This window comes from Rhinatrema bivittatum, chromosome 8 (genome assembly GCF_901001135.1).
Source record: "Rhinatrema bivittatum chromosome 8, aRhiBiv1.1, whole genome shotgun sequence".
Taxonomy (NCBI): Eukaryota; Metazoa; Chordata; class Amphibia; order Gymnophiona; family Rhinatrematidae; genus Rhinatrema; species Rhinatrema bivittatum.
The window spans coordinates 146,098,462-146,125,229 of NC_042622.1; the positions used below are offsets into that span (position 1 = coordinate 146,098,462).

Here is a 26,768-nt window from a genome sequence, read left to right on the forward strand (position 1 = left end):
TTGCACACCATAATGAACCTCTTCCATTTGAATGTGTAATGTACTTTAGTAGATGGCTTTCTTGAGGCAAGAACTTGAACACGATACATGAATAGCCAAATCAGTAAACTAATGACCCTTCACCATTCAAGCTGCTAGAGCTAGAGAGTGGATGTTGGGATGTAGCAAGGGGCCCTGGTTTTGAGATACCAAGATTGGAAGGCATTTCAAACATTGGATCTTCAACAAACAGCTGAAATAGAAGAGTAATTCAGAACCACATATCTGGGTCAGGAATCATGGTTCCCCCATGCTTTGATTTTTCTAATGTTTTGGATATTAACAGCAAAGGAGGGAATGTTAGGAAGCACTGGGGAGCGGTTCCGTTCTGGGGAGATAGTGTGCCCTTAGGCCACGGCACGGCCCCAGAGGAACTCTGAAGAAGCGCTGACAGGCTGAAGACCAGGAGCCCTAACCTCTGCCGAACCCGAACGCACCAGAAGAGACCCAACAACGCAATGCTGGTCTCTGGGGTAGACCTCCGGCCACTCAATAGCCCTTTCGGACCCGCTGTATGGGGATGGCAGGTGCAACAGGACGGACAGAGGTCGAGGACAGGCGATGGCACTGGAAGAACAAGATGTGGATACTTGAAGACTATTTATTTATTTATTTCAAATTTTTATATACCGGCATTCGAGACAGCAGTCACATCATGCTGGTTCACATAAAACAGGGGTGCGTAGTAAACATAAACTATAACAATGGTGCGGAAAAGGGCAGTTACATATAACAGGGTGAAAAGAACTTGGCGGAGAAGGAAGAGAAAGGACAGGTTATTAATTCACACAAGTAAACGATAGAAGATATGGTTCACCATGGTATATGTGGAGATAAGGGGTGGCGTGGAGGTGATAGTTTAATTGGCGTCCGGGAATGCTTGTATGAATATCCAGGTCTTTAGTCTTTTTTTGAAAGTTGAGATGCATGGTTCTATTCTGAGATTTGGGGGGATGGAGTTCCATAACGGTGGAATGGCTGTAGAGAACGCCCGGTCTCTTAGTGTGCTGTGTCTGGTAGATTTGGATGGTGGTACCTGTAGCGATCCCTTGTATGCATCTCTTGTCGGTCTTGACGAATTATGTAGTCGGAGCGGGATCTGTAGGTCAATGGGAGCCAGTAGGTGGATGTTTTTGTATGTGGTAAGAATGGCCTTGTATATTATTCTAAAGTGTATAGGTAGCCAATGGAGGCTCTTTAGGATGGGGGTTATGTGGTCCCTTCTCCTGGTATTTGTCAGTATTCGTGCAGCTGCATTTTGCACCATCTGAAGTGGTTTGATGTATGAAGCGGGAAGGCCAAGTAGGATGGTGTTACAATAGTCTAATTTTGAGAAAATGATTGCTTGCAGAATGGTTCTGAAATCTTGGGCATGGAAAAGAGGTCTAATTCTTTTCAGCACTTGTAGTTGGTAGAAACAGTCTTTGGTGGTTTTGTTAATAGTGGCTTTGAAATTCAGGCGATTATCAATTAGGACTCCAAGGTCTCTCACTTGTGTGATAGTTGGCGTGGCTTGCTGTGTAGAGGTGATGGTGCTGTTCTCTGAGGCGAAGAGCAGGAGTTCAGTTTTGCTGGAATTTAGTACCAGGTTTACGCTGGTGAGGAGGAGTTTAATTTTTTGAAGGCATGTATCCCAGTAAGCCAGAGTTTTTGCGAGGGAATCCTTAATGGGGATCAGGACCTGTATATCGTCTGCGTAAAGGAAGTGTTTGAGGTTGAGGTCGGTGAGAAGTTGGCATAAAGGTATAAGGTAAATGTTAAATAAAGTAGGAGACAGGGAGGACCCCTGTGGGACTCCTACTGATAATGGGTGTTGAGAGGATTCTTTGTTCTGTATCTTAACCTTGTATCCTCTACTGCTGAGAAAGGATATGAACCAAGAGAGTGCTGTGCCTGAGATACCTATGGAGGCTAGCTGGTTAATGAGTAGGGAATGATTGACGGTGTCAAAGGCTGATGAAAGGTCCAGTAGGATCAGTAAGAAGGCTTGTCCTTTTATCAAGGCCCAGGATGAGATGATCTGTTAAGGAAATGAGGAGGGACTCCGTGCTTAGTGTTTTGCGGAATCCGTATTGTGATGGGAATAGGAGGTTGTTTTCTTCAATGTAGTTTGAGAGTCGGGTGTTCACCAATTTCTCCATGATCTTGGCTATGAAGGGGAGGTTGGCGATCGGTCGGTAGTTGTTTGGGTCATTAGGATCTAGGTTTGGTTTCTTGAGTAGTGGTTTGAGAGAGGCCAATTTTAGGTCATCTGGGTAAGATCCTTGTGTTAATGAGCAATTTATGATGTCTGACAGGGATTTGGAGATGGAGTCAGGAATTGATAGAAGCAATTTCGAGGGGATGTGATCCGAAGGGTGAGAAGATGGTTTCATTTTCCGTAGAATACCTCGGATCTCGATGGAAGATGTGATTTCCAGTTCTTCTAAGCGGGTGTTTTTGAAGGCGGTCTGAGGTGAGGTTGAATTAGAAACTAGGATAAGGACTCAGGATACTCAGACGTGGATGAGGATTCAGGATATAGGTACTAGTGCGGGTTGAGTACTGCACTGCAGCGCGCCCTACACAGCCGCCCATGGCTGGTTACGGACCACGCCGAAAGTGAAGCAGGCTGCAGCGAGGAAGTGAAGACTTGGATCCAGAGACATGTCAGACATTCAGGAGAAGCCTGTACCGAGGCGCGCCCTGGCTGGTCACGGACCAGGCTAAAGCGGAGCAGGTTCTGGCTTGAGTCTCGGCCATGGACAGAAGCAGGTGCAAGGTGCTCCGAAGACCAGGACAGGATTCAAGACTCAGGAATTTGGTAATAAAAACAGGAGCCTTCCAGAGGCTTGCGCTGCAGATATGAAGGTAGGCCTTGTGCCACGAAGTGCCCTACACAGTACCCCATGGGTTCGTCACGGACCACGTCAGTGGAACGCCAGGAAAGGTTGAGCAGAGGAACCTGGACGAAGAGCTGGAGATGAGGACGACAGGATCAGGACTGGAACATAGGACACCAGGGACATCCGGACGAAGACAAGGGATCCGACAAGGACCAGGAACCACAGATGAAGACAAAGGAGCTCCCATGAGGAACGAAGGACCTTGAAGAAGCGATAGACCTCAGAAGTCTCCTGGATCGATGGGCTGGAACAATGGAGCATCCAGGAGCGGCTCCTTGCAAAGGTGACGAGGGACTGACGAGGAATCCTATTTAAAGGACTGAAGAGAAGATGCCTTGGAAACGTCATCAGGAGGGGCTGCGGGGCTTTTCCCGCCGCGGGCCCTTTAAAAGACAGAGAGAGGTGTGGCCGCACGCCTAGAAGGAGGGCAGGACCAAGGACAGTGTTGGCGGCATCCATGCTGCAATGATGAGCGGGGCAGCACAGGCCGTGAAGCAAGGCCCTGGTGTCGGCAGCTCCATGCCACGAGGGAGAGCAGGTCAGCAGCAGCTCCGTGCTGCAGGAAGGTTCAGCGGCGGAGGCTCTGCTTGCCGCGAGGATGGAAGCATCGGCAGCAACCTCTGGGGCTGTGCCAGGAAGCAGGAAGGGACTGAGGCAGCAGCGGCCTCCGGGCCGCATGAAGACAGCAGCAGTGGTGGCCTCCGGGCCGCGTGGAGACAGCATCAGCAGCGGCTTGACTGGAAGTGAGAGGCTGTTTGCGGCTAGGCCCACAAACAGCATCGTAACAGGAAAAGCATAAAGAAGTCCTGTTCCTCAATGTACTGAGAAGACATTTAGCACTAAACTGTGTGAGACATTCCTTCTGAAGTAGAATGTTTGAACCTTGCTGTTGAGATAGTGCAGCTCTTCAGTATTCTCCTCGAAAAGCATTGTGAATATATGTATAACTGAATAATTTGAATAACTTGATTAACTTTATAATTTGGTTAACGTAATTAATTTGAACCGGTTGAATTGGTTATAGCTGGAGACCACCAGTTCCCTCAACTGAGAAACGTCGACACCCAGCAGGATGATGGGTGTCCTAGCTGAAGGAAAGCACGGCTTACCCGTGAATCATGCACTCTCTTGTGATCCTGCAAATCCTTTAAGGCCGTGGCTCCCGTCACTGGAATGGTGGTCTTCTTTGTCACCGCCGAGACTGTGGCATCGACTTTGGGTACCTTAAGAAGGTCAAGAGCTTCCTCTGGGAGTGGGTATAATTTATCCATAGCCCGACTGACTTTCAAGCCCAGTTCCGGAGTGTCCCACTCCCAAAACAAAAAGATCAGTGTCTGACATATGGAAGGGAAAGGACCGAGCCGGACCCCTAAGTCCCATCATCACCGGATCAACTGCCCCAAGCCAAGTCCTCTTGAGGAACTTCAATTCCTAATTCCTCCAGAATAGCCGGGATAAGTGGTCCTAATTCCTTCTTCCGGAACAAACGTACCACTTTAGGGTCATCACCTTCAACCATAGGCGTGCCCACTTGTTTGGCAGGTTGGAGGTGACTATCCTGACCTGCATCCCACTCCTGAGTATCTTGGGGGGGGGAAGCCCTCCCCATCCTAAGAACTGTCCACTGGACAGGAAAGGGACCGGAGAGGGCACTTGGCCTTTGTGGCTTCTACCCCTAATGGGGACCTGGCACGCTGTCGGGACAAGGTGGCCCCCTTATCCGCTCCTGCGGACCCCGGTGCTGCATGAGAAATCTTACCACCTGGATGTTTCGCAGTTTTTTGGGCCTTAAGGACCTTGTGGAGCAACCAGACCAAATCAGAGGAGGACAAGAAAGAAGACCCGTCTGAGTCATTCCCGGCGTCATCTTCAGAGGAATACTCCTGGGCAGCCCGTATATTGCCCCCCCCCCCCCGGAGGTCCCAGGCCACGGTGACAGGGGTGGTGGTAAGCTCCCCTCCCCCAGCGCGTCCATTTCCTGTTGCCTGAAAGTCCTTAAAATGACCTCTGTTCCCACGCTGAGGAGGAACGGATCGCTGCTGATCGAGCCTCCCAGGCTCTCTGCGCGTCTTGGGACCGCTGCCGCTTAAATTTTTGTCCAGAGCCCTACCCGAGGTTCCCTCTCCTCCCGAGAGACAGGCAGTGCAAATGCTGGCCCGAGACAGACGTATGCGCGTGCTTCCGCATGCGGAGCAGGCCGTACCACGCGGCATGACAGCGACTTAAATTTAGCCCACACCCCGGAGGTAAGCGGCGGTGAAATAAACAAAAATCGCTCTGGAGGACAGCGGGACGTGTCCTGACTGAGACACAGCGGCGAAGGGGAGGGAGAACGCTGGGCCGGTCGCACACCAAAGAAAATGAAACTAACTTTTTTTTTTTAAAGGCTCTATGCGGCTCTGAGTGTCTTCCCTCTGGGGGAGAGTGAACTGGGTTCCCCGGTGTCACCCCCAGTCATGGGCAGGTACAGGGTTCTCAACCCTCTGCTCCCAAGCCTCTACTACCAGGGGGATGGTCCCACCAGGACCTGCCAACCCCCTGGAAGGCTGAAAAGATATCCTCTTCCTAAAATGTTCCTAATCCCTCCCTCTCCCCCTCTCTATATAGATATATAGAGATATAAGAACATAAGAACATGCCATACTGGGTCAGACCAAGGGTCCATCAAGCCCAGCATCCTGTTTCCAACAGTGGCCAATCCAGGCCACAAGAATCTGGCAATTACCCAAAAACTAAGTCTATTCCATGTTACCATTGCTAATGGCAGTGGCTATTCTCTAAGTGAACTTAATAGCAGGTAATGGACTTCTCCTCCAAGAACTTATCCAATCCTTTTTTAAACACAGCTATACTAACTGCACTAACCACATCCTCTGGCAACAAATTCCAGAGTTTAATTGTGCGTTGAGTAAAAAAGAACTTTCTCAGATTAGTTTTAAATGTGCCCCATGCTAACTTCATGGAGTGCCCCCTAGTCTTTCTACTATCCGAAAGAGTAACTAACCGATTCACATCTACCCGTTCTAGACCTCTCATGATTTTAAACACCTCTATCATATCCCCCCCCTCAGCCGTCTCTTCTCCAAGCTGAAAAGTCCTAACCTCTTTAGTCTTTCCTCATAGGGGAGCTGTTCCATTCCCCTTATTTTGGTCGCCCTTCTCTGTACCTTCTCCATCGCAATTATATCTTTTTTGAGATGCGGCTACCAGAATTGTACACAGTATTCAAGGTGCGGTCTCACCATGGAGCGCTACAGAGGCATTATGACATTTTCCGTTTTATTCACTATTCCCTTTCTAATAATTTCCAACATTCTCTTTGCTTTTTTGACTGCCGCAGCACACTGTACCGACGATTTCAATGTGTTATCCACTATGACACCTAGATCTCTTTCTTGGGTTGTAGCACCTAATATGGAACCCAACATCGTGTAATTATAGCATGGGTTATTTTTCCCTATATGCATCACCTTGCACTTATCCACATTAAATTTCATCTGCCATTTGGATGCCCAATTTTCCAGTCTCACAAGGTCTTCCTGCAATTTATCACAATCTGCTTGTGATTTAACTACTCTGAACAATTTTGTGTCATCTGCAAATTTGATTATCTCACTCATCGTATTTCTTTCCAGATCATTTATAAATATATTGAAAAGTAAGGGTCCCAATACAATATATAGATAGAGATATAGATATATACATCAATATATCTATCTATATATCTATCTTTTTTTTTAAACAAAGTTAACCCAATCCAAATTAACACCTAACCAGACTAAGGGGTTTCCACCTCCACCATCTGCTGGAGACAGAGAAATACTGACAGACTCTAGGTGGCACCTCAGGGGTATAGGACGGAGTCCATTAAAACTTCTTTGTCTCCATCTGCTGGAGGGGAGGCAAAGCCCAGGAGTCTGGACTGATCTGGGTATGTACAGGGAAACTCGAACCGGCCCCAGAAGAACGGAGAAAAGACGCCCAGCAAGACTCACCACTGACCGGATGATCGCAGCCTTCCTGCTGCTAGCAAGCCCTGCCACCCACTCTGATTGTCTGCACTCTGTGTCTGTTTATTTTTTTTCCCTCCAACTTCAGGCAGGCAAAATTATTAAAGACACAGAGCTTTATTTTTTTTTGGAAGAAAGCAGAGGCTACAAAGAAGGGTGGGGAAGTGAACTGGACTACCAGCTATCACCCCCTACACCCCAAGGAGCTAAGGAGGGGGTTCCCAATACCTGCTCGTCCCTTGCCTGCAACCAGGGAGGTTGGTCCCATCAGGACCTAACTACTCCCTGGAAGGCTGCTGCGTCCTTAGGACTTCTGTTGTCCTTATCCTTGTCTTTTCTTTAAGCTTGGGTCAGAACCACAGGTTTTGCACCACCTTCATCTGCTGGAGACAAGAGAAACACTGAGGAGCAGCAGCAGGTGGCACACCAGGTTAAGAAAGGGCTCTCTAAGTTTTTCTCTGTCTCCATCTGCTGGAAGGGAGGCAAAATCCAGCTGTCTGGGCTGATACGTACAGGGAACCTACATTTTATTTGCCATTCCCTTCCTAATAATTCCTAACATTGCTTGCTTTTTTGACCGTCACAGCACACTGAGCTGACAGAATGGGTGTTACAGTTAAGAAGCAAACATTATAGAGATGGCTTTCTCAATGCATTAATCATTGCTACAAGGTCATTGGAATGATCTTATCAGCCAGCAAAGGCCTATCAAATAGAGGCAGTAGTGACTCCAATAGCGCACCACAATTGTGCATCCATTTAAGATATTTGCAAAGCAGCTACATGATCAACAATGGACACTCATCAGACATTACTGCCTGATCAAGAATCCTGCAAAGACAGTATATTTGGCCAGGCTGTATTGCAAAATATAACTGCATAATACTCTAGCTTTCCACAAAATTGACTCATGTTGCACAAATGGACAAAATTCAAAATTATTTGCAACCCTCAGCTTGAAAGTCCCAACTTGTACGGCTATATTGTATTGTTGTCCATAGAGAAAGTGAGGTTGCTTACCTGTAACATGTGTTCTCTGTGGACAGCAATATAAATAGCTATACAATCCCTCCCTCCTCCCGACAAAGCTGTAAAACTCTGTATTAGACTAATGAGATGTACGCAGTGATGCTAGTGTGGGGAAATTCACACATACTGAGATGCACTTCTGGAAACTTCTGAGCTGTGAGAGACCATCACCTGATCTCGGTGCCTTTGGATGATGTCACTACTTGTGTGGCTGTTCGTACTGCTGTCCATGGAAAACACCTGTTACAAGTAAGCAATCTCACTTTTTGCACGTAGGGGAGAGGAGATCCAGGGAGTGCAGTCTGGGTGGAGTTGGGACTTATGTGAATTATTTTAGATTTAAAAAAGAATGCACATAACGTCTCTCAGCAAAATTATGGGCACTGAATAGCAGGTGTAATTGCACATGCAGAGTTTTGCAAAGATAATTCTCAAAGTAAATTTGTGTGTGTACGTTGTCTTTGAAAATTGGTGTTACTTGGGTGCATAATAGCCTACATATTTATGCGGCCTGTTATAAAATTACCCCTACAACGAGAAATTTGGAGGATTTTTTGGACTTTTCCCCTGTTAAGATAACTCTTCAGGTAACAAATACATTGAAACTAATTTTCCACAGGATACACCAGTACTGAGCCTCTCTTGGTAACAGAGGCCTTGTGTCAAGAGGGATCCTTTCAGGAGGCTGGGGATGCTGTGAGCACCATAAGGAAGGTCACAGTTTCCTGCCAGCTTATGCTGGGCCCTGGTTTTGCTTGCAAGGGTGAAGGGGGTTTCCAACCTCTTCTGTCTCGTACATGGTCCTCTTGGAGGAGAACGGAGAGGGCTCTAGCTGTTTCAGCTCACAGGGGCTCTCCACGGAGGACAGCTCCATCTCCTGAGTCTTCTCTAGTGTCACATCCCAGTGAGAGGTGCCATGTGGAGGCCGGAGGGTGACTGCAATCCTGCCATAAAATAGACAGACATCACAAAAATTGGTGATAAAATATGCTGAAAAATGTCCACATCACAGAACAGGTACCATATGGAGAGTGGCAGTGCAAGCTTCCTTCACAGAATAGGCAGAGAACAAGTAGCAGCAGTGCAAGCGTCCCTTACACACACATACATCAAAAAAGGTAAAGCATGAGCAGGGACAGTGCAAGTTTCACAAGCATGCGCGTACATACTGTCCCTTCTCCCCCTCGCCCCCAAAAAAACAGGTACAGCACTGTGGGGACTGATTAACACTTCACAGGTAACTCACTTTGGAAACATATATTTCTTCCCTGCTCCTTTGTGTAAGGGGTCAAGGGTTTTGCCAACATGGACACATGGGACTGCAGCCTTCTCTCCGTCCTCATACACCCCTGGAAGGGAATAGGAAGAGTCAAGGGCTGACCACACCTTTTAAGCAAGCAGTGAAAGCATCACTCCTCCCCAGCTCCAGTCTCTCATCAAGACTTTTTCCCTGTGAGGCTTATCTTTTCTCCTTCTTCCCCACTTCTAATCAGGGTCCTGCCCCCATAAGTTCTTTATTCTGTCTGGATATCATCAGGGATTCTCCCAACTGCAAGGCCTTCACAGCTGCTGTTTGGCTGATGATCAGGGTCTGCACCTGGGTAATGGATCCCAATACTCCCCCACAGAAGCACGTAGCCCCCCCATTGTTGCTCCAACCTCCTACCGTGCAGGTCGCTAAATGTGAAGTCCAGTTTGGTAGGCTGCATGTGTGTTGTGGTGGGGGCAGCAGCCCTGCGGTAGAATCCGGTCTGGAATTCAGCATCGGCAAACTCCAGCCTCAAGCATTCTCTACGGACGGCCTTCTCTGCCCAGGGCCGGCGCTCTGCCTCTGGCCGCAGGTCTGGTACTGGGAACTGGAGCCGCAAGTGAGCCTTGGGTGATGTGACCCGGAATGTGCTCTGTTGCTCTGGAGCAGGTGGCAAGTCCCCCTGCAGCAGAAACAGGAAGAGATGGAAACAAAGGCAAGAACCAACACCCTCCACTCCATCTGCCCATCAGATGACCACTGCTGGCAAATTCAATAGTGATCTATAGCCATAGTGACTATATGGCCAATATGGCCTTAACTATAGGTTCCACTGCCTAAAGGGGGGTCATGGCGCCGCACTACCAAGTACTGGCTTTTAAGCAGTATATATTTTTTGAGTGGCAGCATTTTTCCCCAATTAAGCCGGCTGAACTTACTAAAAAAAAAACAAACCTCTCCCTCAGCTGTGCTGACACCTGACAGTTCCCCTCCAGCTTTCAGGCTGCACTCTTTTATAGGAGCTACGATGCAGGCAGGCACTGCAGCTGTAGTGGCTGCTAGGAAACAGTCTTCATGTTTCTGCCACCTTTACGTATATGCCATTCAAGGCCTCTGTCCGTACCTTGCTGCTGCAGTTGGAACAGAACAGTTGATTGACTGCATTTTCTGTTCCTCAGCCGGCACTATGCAACTCTCAGACAGCAGGAGCCTGCAGTGTCCAAACTCCTATTACTGTCATGACACTAAGAAGAATGAGGGAGTTCAGGCACCGCAGGATCTCACTGTGAGAGCTGTGCAATGCCAGCAAAGGAATGGAATACTCAATCAGCTGTTCTTCTGGGGGCCCAAGATTAGCAGCAGCAAGGACGGTAACCTGGCTGGGGATCATTAATTGGGGGGGGGGGGGGGCATTATTGTTGGGGAACTGGAGATAATAGGGGGTCATTTGTGCGTATGTGGGGTGGCGGGATGAGAAAGAAAACTGTCTGGAGGGACACGTGTGTTTATGTGAGAGAGAAGGGAACAAGGAGAGAAGTGTGTGTGTGTGTGTGTGTGCACGCAAGGGTGATGCAGGCCCACTAGCTTTTGAGATTACCTAGAACAAAACCACAAGCAGAAGTTACTGTAGCTAGGGGACTTGGAGCTGAAGCAGTGAATAAGGAGATATTTTCTTACCTGTTAACTTCCTTTCTATTAGTCTTGCTACACTAGACCAGTCATATACAGGTGGGTTGTTTCCCCCTACCAGCAGATGGAGGCAGAGAACACAGTTTTTCTTACATGACATCAAAGGGGTGGTGCAGCCCAGAAGGAAGCCAGTATACCATTGACAAAGCTCTAAATCAAACCCAAGAACATTTGTGAAACATGAAAATTGTCCACAACCAAGATGGACAACAAACTGAAGACATTCCTGTCTTAGTTTCCAAAACAATCCTGAAATTGCTTGGAAAAGAACTGTCCAAGAAAGAAGGACAGGAGGAAGACAAACTATATACATCTAAACAGTAAACACTGAACAACTAACGCTCTGATGTAAAGAGGCCCTGGACTGCTGTAGCAAACTAATCGAAAGGAAATTAACAGGTAAGAAAACTTCTCCTTCCATCTCGTGCTGCTACACCAGTCCAGTCATATATAGGTGGGAAGTACCAAAGCCCTATCAACTTGGGTGGGAAGAAGCAAGGGATGCCTTGAAAACTCCAGCCCTGCAGCAGAGTCCTGGTTGACCCAAACATGCAGTCAGTAAAACTTCACAAAACTATGCAAGGAAGACAGTACAGATGCCCAGCAAAGTACCGCAGGTGAAAACGCCTGCACCTCTGCCCGAAAAGACAACTGTGTTCTTGAAGAGCACGCTAGAACAAACTCAGAAGGCTTCTTGTCACAGCTTATAAACAGAGAATTGTCCCCTAAAATCAACATGCCAAAGAAGCTTTGGCATCAGCTTCCCCCTTATGAGGCCACCCAAACAGGATGAAAAATCTGTGAGGCATGCGAAAGCATTAGTCACCTCCAGATAATGAAGCAGCCACCAATGAGACACCTGAGGGACAGAGTTTTTTATCTGCACTCTCCACCAACTTGCAAATGCATTAGTTGTACCCAAATAAAGCATCAATTGGCAGACTTCCAGACATCCAAGGGAGCTGAATTCATATCTGCATCCTTTCTGAGAAAAACCTGAGAGAGAAACTACTCGAATAAATGGACAATGAAGTTGAGCCCGAGAGAAGGAAGGCACCAGCTCCAAAGGAACCAAATAGTGCAGATAACTACCAAACAGACTGCCTTTAGGGAGAGATCCCTAAGGAAGATGTGCTTCAATGGCTGAAAAGGTGGAGTGTCCTAGGACCTGCAAGACGAGGTTAAGAACTCACGAACAAGAGGCCTAAAAGGAGGTCCCAACTTCCCCAAAGACACCTAGACATGTCTGGATGCATCACTACTGAAACTCCACCCAAGTACCCTAGGTAAGAAAAAATGACTGCCACCTGATCTTCAGAGAGTTCCGAGCTAAGCTTTTTCCAGATCTCCCTGGATGTATGTTAGGATGCAGGGAACCGGAGGCAGATAGGGGGATTCTGAATGAGCCCCAGAGAAAAACTCAAAACAAGTGCCGGACTTTGATCTAGGCCAGCGAGGTGAAGTCTCCCGGACTTTCCAAAAAAGAGGAAACCATTGAAGAGGAGCAGCCATTTCCACTCAACCTGCACATCTCAAACGCCCTATAGTAAGACAAACTGGAGTTGGATTCTTCAGGACCAACAGACCCAAAACTAGCAGATCGGGACATCCGAAAGGCGAAACAGACTGTCCACCTGTAGCTGCAACAGATCTATGTACCAAAGCTTCCGTGTCTAAACTGATGCAACCGGAATGACCTGACTGCATTCCACCTCTACCCGGTGAAGAACCCTGCCAATGAGGGGGACATGGGGAAAGATTTAAAGAAGTTACCCCATGGGCCAAGGCCGCTCCAAGGCATTGATGCCCACATCACCCAGTTCTATTTGCCAGCTGAACAACCAACAGGCTTTGGGGAATTCCGTGTGTTGCCATTAGATCTGTGCAAGAGAGGCCCCACCTTTGAGTGAGGCACTGGAAATTCCTTTGACTCTGCTTCTACTCCCTGGAATCCAGAATAGTTCTGCTTCCCACAGCCCCCATGACTGATCATCTAAAACATTAGTGACGCATTACTGGAGATAAAAACCTGGACTGTTTTACCTTCATATGTATGGGAAGGAAGATTTACAATGCCAAATGTATGTCTGGTTTCCAATCTGTTGAGGGACCTTGAGGCCTCTATCAGAGACTAAAGAACCTTGAGACACTAGAGATTGACAAGCAGTCTCCCAACTGGACAGACATGCATCTATTATAACTCAGAATCCAGGAGGATGTGTCCAGACTGATCCCTGCAGGAAATGCAACAGCACCAGCCACCAAGGAAGAGACTTCCACACTGTCTGACCATAACAGAAGCTGCACCATGCCATCCACCGGTAACAAGTACCCAAGGCGAAAAATTCACTAACTGCAGAAAACGCTCAACATTTTAGCCTAGACATTGCAGGGATACATGCAAGAGATAGAAAGATTAAAGAAAATGCAAGAATACTTCCTTATGGAACCAGAACCAAGAAAAGCACCATGGGATCCAGATGCTGAAGATAAAGGCACAACCCAGGGAGCCTGCTGAGCAAGGAAAAAAGACTTGGAAATCCAGAATCCGGGAAGAATTAAACTTGCTGGCAGTGAAATGAGGCACCCAGCCAAAAACCTGCCAATCTCGCACTACCCCAAAGAGCACTGTACAGCTCTCCTGACACAAAGAAAAAGGACGCTACACCAGTCCAGTCATATATGGTCATACAAAGTCTGAGACCACTGCCAGAAAGTGGTATCCATAAATGTCCACCAGTCAGTTCGTCTGGCCCAGTTGAGCGACATAAGACACTATCGGGCAGCCAAGCCCCATGAAGAGTGACAAACTCCTAAGCCAGACTGGGGACAACCATCTACTCAGTCTAACTACTAGTCTCTACAATCTGCTCCAGCCATAGTTGACTTGAACTGGGAACACCTGGTTTGGGGCAGACCTTCTGTGCACAGAACCTCACACCATAGCGTACAAAAGTCCGCCAATGGGAACCTGGGGCATGACAGAGAAATAAAGGGTTATTACATAACCACAGAAAACCCTCACTGTAGGATCCATATACTGGCTCCCAACTTTCACCGTAATGAAAGCTGCTGAGAAGAGCCCACCAGGTGAGATTAGAAAATGCCAAGGTAAAAAGAGCTATTACCTAGCTACAAGAGTATAAACCTTTTTTCTACAAATAACTCTGTCTTCAGACTACAATATTACTCGACTACCTGGGTGTGGCTGCACTTGCACTCAGACCCCTGTGGAACATAAAACAGATAGCAAACCACAACAGAAAGTCCATGGCGGTGAAGCATAACCTGAAAAAATAAGCATCAGCTATGGAACTAGCAAACAGTAGAATTACTCAATAACATTTTCATTTTCAGGCCAGTGCAATATCAGACACTAAGGTCAGCATGCCAATGAACAGGACAAGATGGAAGCAAAGGATGGATAATAGGCATGCAAGAGGGAGAGAAAGACTGGTTGTTGAGTAGCTGGCTGGCCTGTAGTCTGGAATGTGGGGGCGGGGGAGAGGCAGAGAAATCTCATTAAACTTCAGTGAAAGATATTGCATTTAAAAAGCTCCCATCCTCTATAGTTGATGTGAAGAATTTGATTTTTCTGATTTTTTTTTTTATTTTGAATATTTCTGTTCACAGACATTTAATTTAAAAATCTCCCCCTCCCCTTTTCCACTCTTCAGTTTCCTGGACAGGCTGAAGGGTTGTTCCACAAGATTAAAGAATCGGGGGACAGAATGGGGAAATGGTCCCTTTTTGTTCTTTAGTTTCAGGGGTCAGCCCTGTAACTGTTCCACCTCATTTTAGAAAAGTAGTTTGTTAATTTCCGGCATGCAAAAAGATTAAGAAACACTATATAAAGTGGTGTCATAGCTCTCTCCCAATACTGCAGAAGAGCTGCCTTTCTCTTCCCATACAGCCCTCGGGATCGAAGGAAAACATTTGCTCTTGTTTCCCCACTTCCTCACCTCATTTCAGAGGCAGCCTATAGGGCCGAACAGCTGGTACTGCCTTGCATCCTGACCAGCCAGGTTGAAGATCAGCTATTTCTCATCTCATCACTTTCTGCAGCCTGACTGGGAGAAGAATGGAACCAGCAACCTGATGCTTCTAACCACCTCCTGCCACCAGCTCTTCTCCCTCCCGTGCAATTCTAAATAGCTGATTTGTGTGGGGAAAGAGGAACCAGTGGCAAGAAGAGGTTAGAAGAAATGGGCTGCCAGCTCCAATCTCCTGATAATCTGCCCATGGAGAGAGTGGGGCTTGGAAGATGACAAGGGAGAATGGGCAATTGGAAGGTAAGGGGGGGGGAGAGGATGAGTTTGGGAAGGAGATATGTTTGAGAGAGCAAGAAAGGGAAGCAGCTTTTGAGGGAAAGGACAAGGAATTGGAGATGGTGAAGACGGTGATCCAATGAAGTCAAGATGGAGGATTGAGAGGTGACAATGGAGGGGGAGAGCTGGGGAGGTGAAGGGTTGGGACAGAGATAAATGGAGAAGAAAAATAAGAAATTAAATTTAACTGTGAGATTTTAATGAGGCAGAGATAAAGAGAATTGGAGAAATATGAAAAGACAGGGAAAGGTCAATGTCAGAGAAAGATGAATGGGAAGAACTGAAGATAGGAGGAGAGGGAAGAAATGGAAAACAGACAAGTTAGGAGATTGACAAAAAGAAAGCAGAAAAAAAGAGATGAGACCCAAATTGATTGGAAAAATGTCCAGACACCAAAAAGATATAAAAAAACATTCTATTTTCAGTTTAGTGACTGGAATGAATCAGCTTTAGGGATGTACATTTCTGATACCTTTGTATGTTGCACAGTATAGGAGGAAATGCATTTGTTCTTTGTTTCTCTGGTGTTGCACTGCAGGAAGTCTGGTTTCCTGGGGTTTCCATTTCAGTTTTTGTTTGCATGTTTCTATTTCTAATTGGAGGTCCCTTATTCTGTATTTGGTAAGCATCTGTCCAAGTTTTGCATGTGTGACAAAGGTGAAATATTTTGCATGGGTTTAGTTTCTGTGTAGGGAACTGTAGCAGCCCAGCTTGTTCTCTTTCCCCAACAGGAAATGTATTGGCGCTCTAGGGCCCATTACAATATTTTCAGTGCTGCCTTTTCATAGGAAGAATTGTTGCTGTGTAAGTTTTTGGGTGTTAGTGTTATGGTATGGCAGATTTGCTATCAAAGTTCAGTGTGTGTTTTTGGCAGGATTTTGTGGTGCATTATAATATGCCAGGTAGTGGAGGGAGTTTGCTCTGTCGTTGATGAGATCTAGAACGTAATTAGTTCTAATTTACGTAATTTAATTAAAAAAAAATAAAAATAAAAAAAATCACACACTCCTTTCTCAACTTCTACAGCATTGCTAATAAGTTGGGTTGAGGTTTACAATCACATCAATACAGACCCAGGGGTCACACTTGTGTCTATATATTATAAATAATAATTGTGTTATGTTTTAAAATTAAACACAAACGTTAAACAGTCTCCCAACTCATGGTGTCATCTGTTGTGTACAGGGCAAGGCTGCACTTTTTCACTTGACTGTAGGTGCTATATTACCTGGCTATGGCTCTGCGGTGACCTCTTCTTGGCAATCAAAAATCAATGCTTAAGAGATTTCTTCAGGCTGCCTGCATGTGGATGCTTTGAGGCAACTTACACCATCTTAGGGAAGGATTCAGCATTCCTTGCAGAATGATGAATCCCGCGAAAAAGGGGGCAGGCCTGCGAAAGGCCAAAGCCGTTTGCACCACAGCAGTGCAATTTCGCCGGCCGTGCTGGGGCCGGCTGCAGCCTTTCGCAGAGAATAGCAACACCATAAAAGGTGTATCGATTCGCCGCACTACTGCCGGCGATAATGTTCCTCACATTATCGCCGGCAGCAGTGCCGTGGCAGACTCCATCCCTCCCCGCCCTCACTCCTCCCCTCCCCCTAATTTGCATTATATCGCACACGAAAAAAGCTTTAGTAAATAACCCCCTTTGTTTTATTTTATTTATTTATTTAAAAAAGGACACCCAGTTAATTTACCTTACTTTGGTCTTCAATTTGGAACATGTTTATGTCCTCTTCATGTCCTACTCATTGCTGGTAAACCTGGGTTTGATTTCCAGGCCCAGTTTTTATTCTCAGAGTCAACTGGGGCTAGGGACTGGTGGGGGGAGGGGGTGGGTTGAATAAGTCTCAGTCATGCTCTGTGGTGAAACCTAGAGGCCAGACCTAGGGTTCTGGATGGAGCTGAGATTTGGGGACCTTGGTCAAGGACCACTGTGATGGTTGGGCTGAGGTGGAAATGAGATATGAGGGGAAAGTCTCCTGATAGGTGTGAATGCAGATTTGTGACACTATAGTTCAATAAAGGCTAGTTCTGACTGAGCTAGAGGCCCAAAGGAGAGGGAGGAAACTTCCAGGCCAAAAAAAAAAAAAAAGATGAAACAATTTTGAAACTCCACAGAACTGCAAGCCAATTTTTTAAAGGGTAACTCCCTCAGTGCGCACACCACAGATACTTTTGTATGAGAACAGGTATAAAGTATGTGCTGGAAAGTACACATGGAGCTCTAAAAATGAAATCTGTGTACTTTCACTCCCCTGACCTAACTCCCCCCTCCCCCCCACCTCACAAGGATAAAAGTGTGTACACTGTCAAACATATGCTTTTACCTGGAAGAGTGGAGGGGGGAGGGCAATTTTCAAAAAGTTATATTTGATTAGCAGCCCCCTAAATAAACAAACTCCTATTATGGTTAATCCCAATACCCCCATGGATCCTTCCCTATCATCAGCATGCCACGCTTAACCGCTCCTACCAGCTTAACCAAGCTGAGCAGCAGTAAATTACCCCCATCCTCCACCATTCCCCATGCTAGGCTACTCACCAGTGGCAAAGATGTGCTGGCCTTTACACCAAAAGACCGCTCCCAGACTGCAGGTGATGGTAGACAGAAGAGGGGCCCCAGCCGGTCCACGACCCCCAGATCCACATCTGCGTGGAACTCTGCCAGCTCCACAGAAAGTTCTACACTGTGCTTTCCTGAGGTCTTCTTCCGGCTTCTCTGAAGGGAAAAAAAAAAAAGAAAGAGAGAGCACTGTAAGCCCTGCATGATAGACCATCTGAACTAGCAAGGCATATTCCCTCATTGTTCATATTCAGATCCCATCTAAAAGCTCATATTTTTGAAGCTGCTATAAGTCTTATACCCTGGCTGATTTATTGTGCAAAGCAGCGTACAATAAATCAAACAGAAAATACAACATTGAAAAACACAAAAAGATAAAACCATCATAAATTTAGCAGCAAATAAAAAAAAAAGAAGACTGAATTGTCAAAATGTATAAGGTTTCCAATGTTTCTTTCCATAAAGCACAGAAATGTCCTTGGAAAAACCTGGTTATCATATCTAGTAATCAATGGCAAATTGGTTTGGGTTTTTTTTTGATAGCTTAAGGGTCAAGTAGACCTCCATGAGGGCAAACTTGAAAATATTCTTCCTGATAATAAAAATAATTTTTTTTTTTTTTTAAATTTAAACAATTTTTATTGGATGATTTAGCAAATACAAATTAGTAAATACAACCATAATAGCAATCATCAGAGCTATATAAGACCCACAACCCCCCTCCCACCCTGACAACAGGAATTGAAAAAACAAATGAATAAATGAGTGGCAAAAATACATAACACATCGTTATTTGTCGTGAAAGGTGACTGAAGTACACAGCTTGAAGTGGGGCAAGTGACCGATGCTCGTCGGGGAATCCCAAGCCCGGAAGAGGAAACCAGGGAATGAGAAAATCAGATTAACAAGCGGACTCAGCACTCACATCAGGGGCAGAGTCCCCCTGGGCTTGAGCCTGGAGCCATGTACAATACGGGTCCCAGACCGCCGTGAAGGGTTTCACATGGTTATGATGGACTGCCGTGAGGCGCTCCAGTTGATAAACATTATGGAGTCTGTGGAGAATTCGAGCAAGACTGGGGACACTACTTGCTTTCCATTGTGCGGCTATTTCAAGCCTAGTGACAATAAAGACTTGTTGTATGAACCTCTGTTGTGATTTATTGACTGACGTCACTGGCAAGGTTAACAGAGCATGCCACGGTTTGATGTCCAGAGGTTCCTGAAGGATATGAGATAACCACTCAAAAACCGCAGTCCACAGGCAGCTAATTTTCCCACATTGCCACCATACATGATAATAATCTCCTATCTGTCCACATTGCCGCCAGCAGGTGTCTGGTATGAGAGGGTTGTAGCGATGAAGACGCTGAGGGGTATAATGCCAACGATATAATAGTTTGTAACAGTTTTCCTGCAGGGTAGCAGAGATAGAACATTTGCGGTTCATCAGAAAAATTAGAGTCCAGTCATCCTCATCTAATACGTGATCAAAGTCAGACACCCAAGCCCTCTGTTGGCAAAAGTGGCCCGAGGCTCTCCCTGCTAATAAAGCGTAGATTTTGGAAATGAGACCCCGTAACTTATGCACATTAAGACAATAATGTTCAAACAATGTGACAGTAAGGCGCATAGTACCCTGCCTAACCGCCCTTTTAATAGAATGATAGATTTTAGCATACAATAGGAAGTCCACGTCTCTAAAATGATAATGAGCGCAAAGAGCCTCCCTTTGTCATGATAGAGCCCTGGACAATAACGTGTTCTATATAGCGAATGCCAGCGGCTAGCCATGGCTGAGACGCCGCAGCAGTGGAGGCACGAGGGAAAAGGGCATTAGCAAAAAGATGTGTGAGCGGAGTATAAGGCTCCTTCCCAACCAACAAAGCTTTCCACCGCTGCCAAAGGCGAAGTGTGGTACCCAAAGCAAAGGGCATGTAAGGGCCCATAGCCCAGGAGGTCTTAGGCTGCCATGGAAGTGCAGAGAGTGGGAAATCCCCTATTGCGGCCTGTTCCAGAGAGACCCACAGTGGGAGGTTATGGGGAGAATGAAACACCAGCAGGGCCCGGAGCTGGGCCGCGCAGTAGTACCATTGTAAATTCGGGACTCCCAGGCCCCCTCTATCTTTAGCAAGATAGAGAGTGTTGCGTGAAACCCGGGGAGGTCTTTTGCGCCATATGAACCCAAAGATCTTCCGTTGCCACAAACGAAGAATAGCTGGTGAGAGCAGAATTGGGATGGTGGTAAAAAAATATAAAAAGCGAGGGAGAATATTCATTTTCACAATAGCAATCCTCCCGAGCCAGGAATGTGTATGTCGAGACCATTTGTGAAGGTCTGCAGTAATGGAGTGTAAGAGGGGCGTATAGTTCAGGGCAAACAACTGACTAACAGTAGGACCAATACGAACTCCCAGGTATTTCAACGCTGTTTTGGCCCATTTAAAAGGTAAGCTGAGTTGTAAGGTTGCTACCTCTTGGGGGGGAAGGTTAACATTCAAGATTTCGGACTTGTCAAAATTGACCTTGAGCCCCGAGACAGCCCCAAAAGCTTTCAATTCAGACATGACCCCTTGCAGAGAGAGAATCGGATCAGTTAGGGTGAGCATAATCTCATCGGCGAATAGGGAGATTTTAAATTGGTGGCGTCCAATAGAAACCCCCGCCACAGAGGGAGACGACCTTATGCGAGTAGTGAATGGTTCTAAAAACAGGGCAAACAACAATGGGGATAAGGGGCAGCCCTGGCGAGTTCCTCGACCAATGAAAAAGGGTGGACCATAACTACCATTGATTTTAACCCGGGCCATAGGGTGATCATAGAGTTTCCGCACCCAAGTAATAAAAAAAACACCAAACCCCATATGTTCCAGGGTGCGAAAGAGAAAGGACCAGTGGACTAGGTCAAACGCTTTCTCCGCATCTAAAGACAATAAAACCGTTGGGATATGATCATGTTGAACGAGGTCGATGATGTCCACTATCCTACGAACGTTATCCGCAGCCAAACGGCCTGGGACAAAGCCTACCTGATCCGGATGGACGAGGTTAACAAGTACGCTATTCAATCTCTCTGCAAGGACCCTAGCCAAAATCTTGAGGTCTACATTAATCAAGGAAATGGGCCTATACGACCCACATGAGGTCGGGTCCCTACCGGGTTTTGCTATAACTGAGATCCCAGCCGTGTTGGCAGTAGCAGGAATGGTACCAAGGTCCCTAAGGGAATTAAACATATCAGTAAGGGGTTGTACCAGAGCCATCGTAAACTGCCGGTAATATTCCCCCGGGAAACCGTCCAACCCTGGGGCCTTTCCCGGTTTCAAGTTCTTAATAGCAAATGTGACTTCATCCACGGTGATAGGAGCGTCTAACAAAAGCTGTTGGTCCCCCGTGAGTGCCGGTAAGGAGACCGAGGCCAAGTAGCAGTCAATGTCCACGTCCCGTATGGACGCCTCAGGAGAGTATAACTGGGTATAAAAATCAGAAAAGCAGGTGCGAATACTCTCTGAAGAGGTTTCCAAAACGCCCGGGGAAGTGCAAATTTTTGCAACTAAGGTCTGCGCTTGTTGTGCCTTTAAACTCTGCGCCAACAAGCGACCCGCCTTGTTACCCCCCTCAAAGTATTTTTGTTTGGTCAGGTTCAGCTGGTGACTCACATAAGCATCATCTATAGAGCGTAACAGGTCTTTAGCACGTAAAAGGCGAGCATAAAGGGCAGGTGACCCGGTGGCAGCATGCTGTTGCGACAGCTGGGTAATGTCAGACATCAATGCCGATCGTTTGCCCTCTCGTTCCTTATTGCAAAAAGCTGCCCGAGAGAGCAAAAGCCCTCGGATCACGGCCTTGGAGCATTCCCAAAGTGTGGCAGCAGACATGCCGTCCGTGTTATTGACCCTGAAATATTCTCGTATGCTGGAGTCGAGCTGTTTGGTGAAGGCAAGATCCCTCAACAAACTGCTATTTAGACGCCAAGCACGTAGGCCGCCAACAGTGTCGAGGAAGGCCACTGTGGCCCAAACAGGCGCGTGATCGGACCACGTGATGCCATCGATGCCCACTGCCCGAACAAGGTTTTGAATATGGGCCCCAATAAAAAGGTAATCAATACGGGAATAAGATTTGTGAGGCGCAGAAAAAAAGGTATAGGACCTCGAGGTCGGGTACCTATCCCGCCAAATATCTACTAAGTGCCAGCGCGTCAGGAATGCGCGCCACGCTTTACGTAGCCCGGAGAAGGCATTAGGAGGCTGAGAGGAATTATCAACCTTAGGGTCCATAGATAAATTAAAATCTCCCCCCAATATGTCTCCAGCTGTGTGACCAAGCAGTAACTGGTCTATCTCTTTCAAAAAGGATGCTTGGTGGACATTGGGGAAATAAACATTAACCAGGGTCAGGATACGGCCGCCCACTCGCAGTTTAAGCAGTAAATACCGGCCCTGTGGGTCCAGAACCTTGTGCACCACATCATGGACTAGGGTGTGAGAAACAAGAATCCCCACCCCTGCATAACGGGAGTTCTTTGTGCTGGCTGCCCAATAAGTGCTGGGGTAAGAGGGAAAGACTAGCAAGTGTTCAAAACGCTTACGGATGTGCGTTTCCTGAACAAAGGCTAGAGCCGCCTGCTGCACTTGCAATTCTTTTCGGAAAAGTACCCTTTTTCGGGGGGTATTTAACCCCTTTACATTTAGGGATATAATTTTAGTAGCCATTGGAGGAAAGAGGGGTTAGATAAACAGAAGGCCATTCCCAGAGCTCTCCAGGCCCCGGATTCGCACCCAAACACCGGTGCAGACAGTCCCCCCACATATACAGTAAACGCCACACATAGATCACAGTACAATAGTAAGATACCCTGTTGTCATCCCCAAATAACAGAAGGCATGCCACCATTCCCAGTGGAAAGCAGACATTCAGGGGGCTGCAACTGTACCCGGCACACAGGGAACTCCCCGTGCCGAGGCCGTCCCCTCCTCTGAAGCAAAAAGATAGCAGAACAATATGAAAACACCAAAAATGCAAACAGGAACAAAATGCAGCATAACTCAATAGGGCGTGAAAGTTATCCACCCAATCGCCCATGATGAATGCAGATACCCCAGGCGAAAAGGGTGCCTTGAAAAACCAACTCCAAAACCACCTCCATGGTAGGAAGACTGGTAAAAAAGACCAATTATGAGGTCGACTGGTCAACCCTGATCAGACATGGACCCTCCAGCAGCTCCCGAGTGACGACGGAGGCGGCGTCCGCCCTTTCCAGCTTGCTGCCAGCGAGGCATGGCATCCGGTTTGGAGCGGGCCGCGGTCTGCTTTGGTATCTGAAACGGAACTGGTAGCTGAGCCTGCTTGAAAGCCTCTGCCGCTTCCGTCAGTGTCTTGACACGATAAGTCACGCCTTGAATTTGAAATTGTAGTCCAAAAGGAAAAGTCCATCTATAGCGTGTCCCACCCGATCGCAGAGCCGCCGTAACTTCACGCAGGTCGTAGCGGCGTTTAAGGGTCACTGGAGCCAAATCTTGAAATATTGTGATGGAGTGAGACTTCCATTGAATATCCCGTTGCTTTCTGGCCGCTTCATAAACCTGGGTTTTCTGCAGAAAACTGTGGAAACAGATAATAATGTCCCGAGATCTCTGCTCACCGCGCTGACCCAGGGCCCGGTGGGCGCGTTCTAGCCGGATGGTAGAGGCCTCTGCAGCGTTGTTATCCTGGTCCGGGGTGGCCATTTGTAAGAGAAAAATACAGATTTGTTGGGCAATGCTATGTGCATCCAGATAGTCCGGACTGTCTGGCACTCCTCTAATACGGAGATTACATCTCCTATTCCTGTTTTCTAGGTCTTCCAGCTTGTCAGAGAGGGCAGACAGTTCTGTATCAAACTTCTGTTGTTGATCCGCCATTTTGTTCAAGACCTCCCCATGGCCATCCACCCTCCCTTCCACATCATCCACGCGGCGACCAAGTGCAGCTAAGTCCTCCCTAATATCAGCCATGGAGGACATTAGCTCTTGTTTGTGCAGTTTCATGTCGGCACGGAGCTCCATGAACCACCCCCTCATCTCCTCCTTAGTGACAGCTTCTCCCGGGGTAAGCTGAGCCTGTGGGGGGAGGGGTCTGATCGCGGTCCCAGGGCCCTCGGCAGCGTCAAACTCGAGGCTGGTCGGATCGATGCCCACAGGCCCCTCCTCGGCAAGCGCCCTACCGTAGGCAAAATGTTTTAAGTCTGCCGTCTTTTTTTTCGCTGCCATGAGCGCAGGCACGGAAGAGGGAGGCACAGCAGTGCAAACCGGGGCAGGAAATCGGCGAAATCAGCTGTTTTTGAGGTGTTTTCAGCGCGGAGGGAACGGAGCTCAGCACTCACACGCCTTGTCCCATCGGCCGCGGAACAGCGCCCCCCCCATAAAAATAATTTTTAAGCATGGGTAACAATTTAATATTATTATTTTTGATGTCATGCGTGCAGGATGCTGGAATGAAAAATATTAAAGCAGAGATAAAATGAGAATTTATTCAAGGCTTCTCTGCTGCTTCAAAAACCTGATATAAGTAAAAATGACCAATCTTCCTAAAGGCTGTACAAAGTGCACTGGAGAAAAGTATGGATTTTGTTTTAAATTAAGAAAACTAACAAAATAATCAAACATATATCAATACAATGAGTGTATATAGTCCATGGGATTTTGGTAGAGTGCTTCACATGTAAGGGGGTAAAATTTTCAGAATGATTTATGCACTTAAAACTGGGTTTTGCATGTGTAAATGCACTTTATGCAAGCAATGAAGCTTTTGAAAATTGCTATGATATATATTATTGAATTGTCAATAGGTTTTACGCACATTAGTACACTTTTAAGCGCGTAAATGAGCTTTTGAAAATTGCTATGATAGTATGTTACATTTACATACATAACTCCTTTGAAAATTACCTACATTGTGTAGAACAGAATGAAAAATATAATTGTTATATTCCTTAGATAAGAAAATTGGTTCTTACCTGCTAATTTTCGTTCCTGTAGTACCAATGGATCAGTCCAGACTCCTGGGTTTATTCAACCCTGCCAGCAGATGGAGACAGAGAAAAGCCTCGTTGACACTGCTTGAAAAGCCCTGGTACCACCTGCAGTAGCTCAGTATTGATCTGTAACCAAGCTGAAAAAACACTATGGGGCGGATTTTCAGAGCCCTGCTCGCGTAAATCCGCCAAAATCGGGCGGATTTACGCGAGCAGGGCCCTGCGCGCCGGGAAGCCTATTTTACATAGGCCTCCCGGCGCGCGCAGAGCCCCGGGACTCGCGTACGTCCCGGGGTTCTCGGAGGGGGGCGTGTCGGGGGGCGGGGCCGGAGCGCGCGGCGTTGCGGGGGCGTGTCGGCAGCGTTTTGGGGGCGGGTACGGGGGCGTGGCTACGGCCCGGGGGCGTGGCCGCGCCCTCCGTACCCGCCCCCAGGTCGCGGCCCGGCGCGCAGCAGGCCCGCTGGCGCGCGGGGATTTACGTCTCCCTCCGGGAGGCGTAAATCCCCCGACAAAGGTAAGGGGGGGGTGTAGACAGGGCCGGGTGGGTGGGTTAGGTAGGGGAAGGGAGGGTAAGGTGAGGGGAGGGCAAAGGAAAGTTCCCTCCGAGGCCGCTCCGATTTCGGAGCGGCCTTGGAGGGAACGGGGGGAGGCAGCGCGGCTCGGCGCGCGCAGGCTATACAAAATCGATAGCCTTGCGCGCGCCGATCCAGGATTTTAGTGGATACGCGCGGCTCCGCGCGTATCTACTAAAATCCAGCGTACTTTTGCTTGAGTCTGATGCGCAAGCAAAAGTAGGCTGATCGCGCTTCTTTTAAAATCTACCCCTATGTGCAATAAACTGACTAAAAACGTGTCAAACAACTTGAAAAAATTTAGAAGTTTACAACAAAGAACGGACGACTCTCCCCTCCAACCCGGGTGGGTTCTGGACTGATCCGTTGGTACTACAGGAATGAAAATTTAGCAGGTAAGAACCAATTTTCTTTTCCCTGTACGTACCCAGATCAGTCCAGACATCTGAGATGTACCAAAGCTTCCTTGAGAGGGTGGGACCTGGAGAGTCCTGCTCGCAAGACACCTTCACCAAAAGACCTGGAATCAGAAAATCTCAAATCCAAATCAGTAATGCCTTGCAAAACTATGCAACGAGTTCCAAGTCGCCGCTCTGCAAATCTCCTGCGGAGACACCAATTGAGCCTCCGCCCTTGAAGCAGCCTGAGCCCGTGTCGAGTGGGCTCACAAACCCTTAGGAACTTGATGGCCCTTGAGAAAATATGCCGACCCAATAGCCTCCTTAAGCCATCTGGCAATAGTTGCTTTGGAGGCATGGGTACCCTTCTTTGAACCTCTCCATAAAACAAAAAGATGATCAGATCTTTTGAACTCATTAGTAACCTTGAGATAATGAAGCAAGGTTCTAAGGACACCTAACAATTTAAGTTCTCGAGCATGCTGCATAGAATCATCCAAATCTGCAAAGGCTGGAAGCTCGATAGTCTGATTAACATGAAAAGCAGAGATCACCTTTGGGACAAAGGAGGGAACCGTGCGCAACGTAATCCCAGAACCAGAAATTTGAAGAAATGGATCCCTACATGACAAGGCTTGCAATTCTGAAATCCTCCTGGCGGAACAGATGGCCACCAAGAACACCACCTTGAGAGTCAAATCCTTAAGAGTCGCTCTCCGAATCGGTTCAAATGGAGCGTCACACAACACTCGCAGAACAAGATTAAGGTTCCAGGGAGGACATACTTTCCGCACCAGAGGACACAAATTCTTAACTCCCCGAAGAAATCTCTGTACGTCCGGATGAGAAGATAAGGAATAACCTTCCATCTTTCCTTGCAAGTAGGCAAGAGCTGCTACCTGTACTCTAAGAGAATTAAAGGCAAGGCCTTAGGCTAAACCCTCTTGTAGAAAGGACAAGACCTGAGAAATCGAAGCCTGAATCA

General features: G+C 47.2%; 1 protein-coding gene across 1 annotated transcript in view; it reads right to left on the bottom strand.

Moving 5' to 3' along the window:
* Positions 1 to 26,768, bottom strand: part of ATG2A (autophagy related 2A) — a 291,079-nt gene that overhangs the window by 103,319 nt on the left and 160,992 nt on the right. Inside the window, exons 14-17 of the mRNA XM_029611010.1 lie at positions 17,778 to 17,954; positions 9,630 to 9,894; positions 9,210 to 9,312; positions 8,745 to 8,907 (exon numbers count right to left, since the gene is read on the bottom strand). Of these exons, the coding sequence (XP_029466870.1) occupies positions 8,745 to 8,907; positions 9,210 to 9,312; positions 9,630 to 9,894; positions 17,778 to 17,954 (708 nt within the window). The remainder of the gene's footprint in view (positions 1 to 8,744; positions 8,908 to 9,209; positions 9,313 to 9,629; positions 9,895 to 17,777; positions 17,955 to 26,768) is intronic.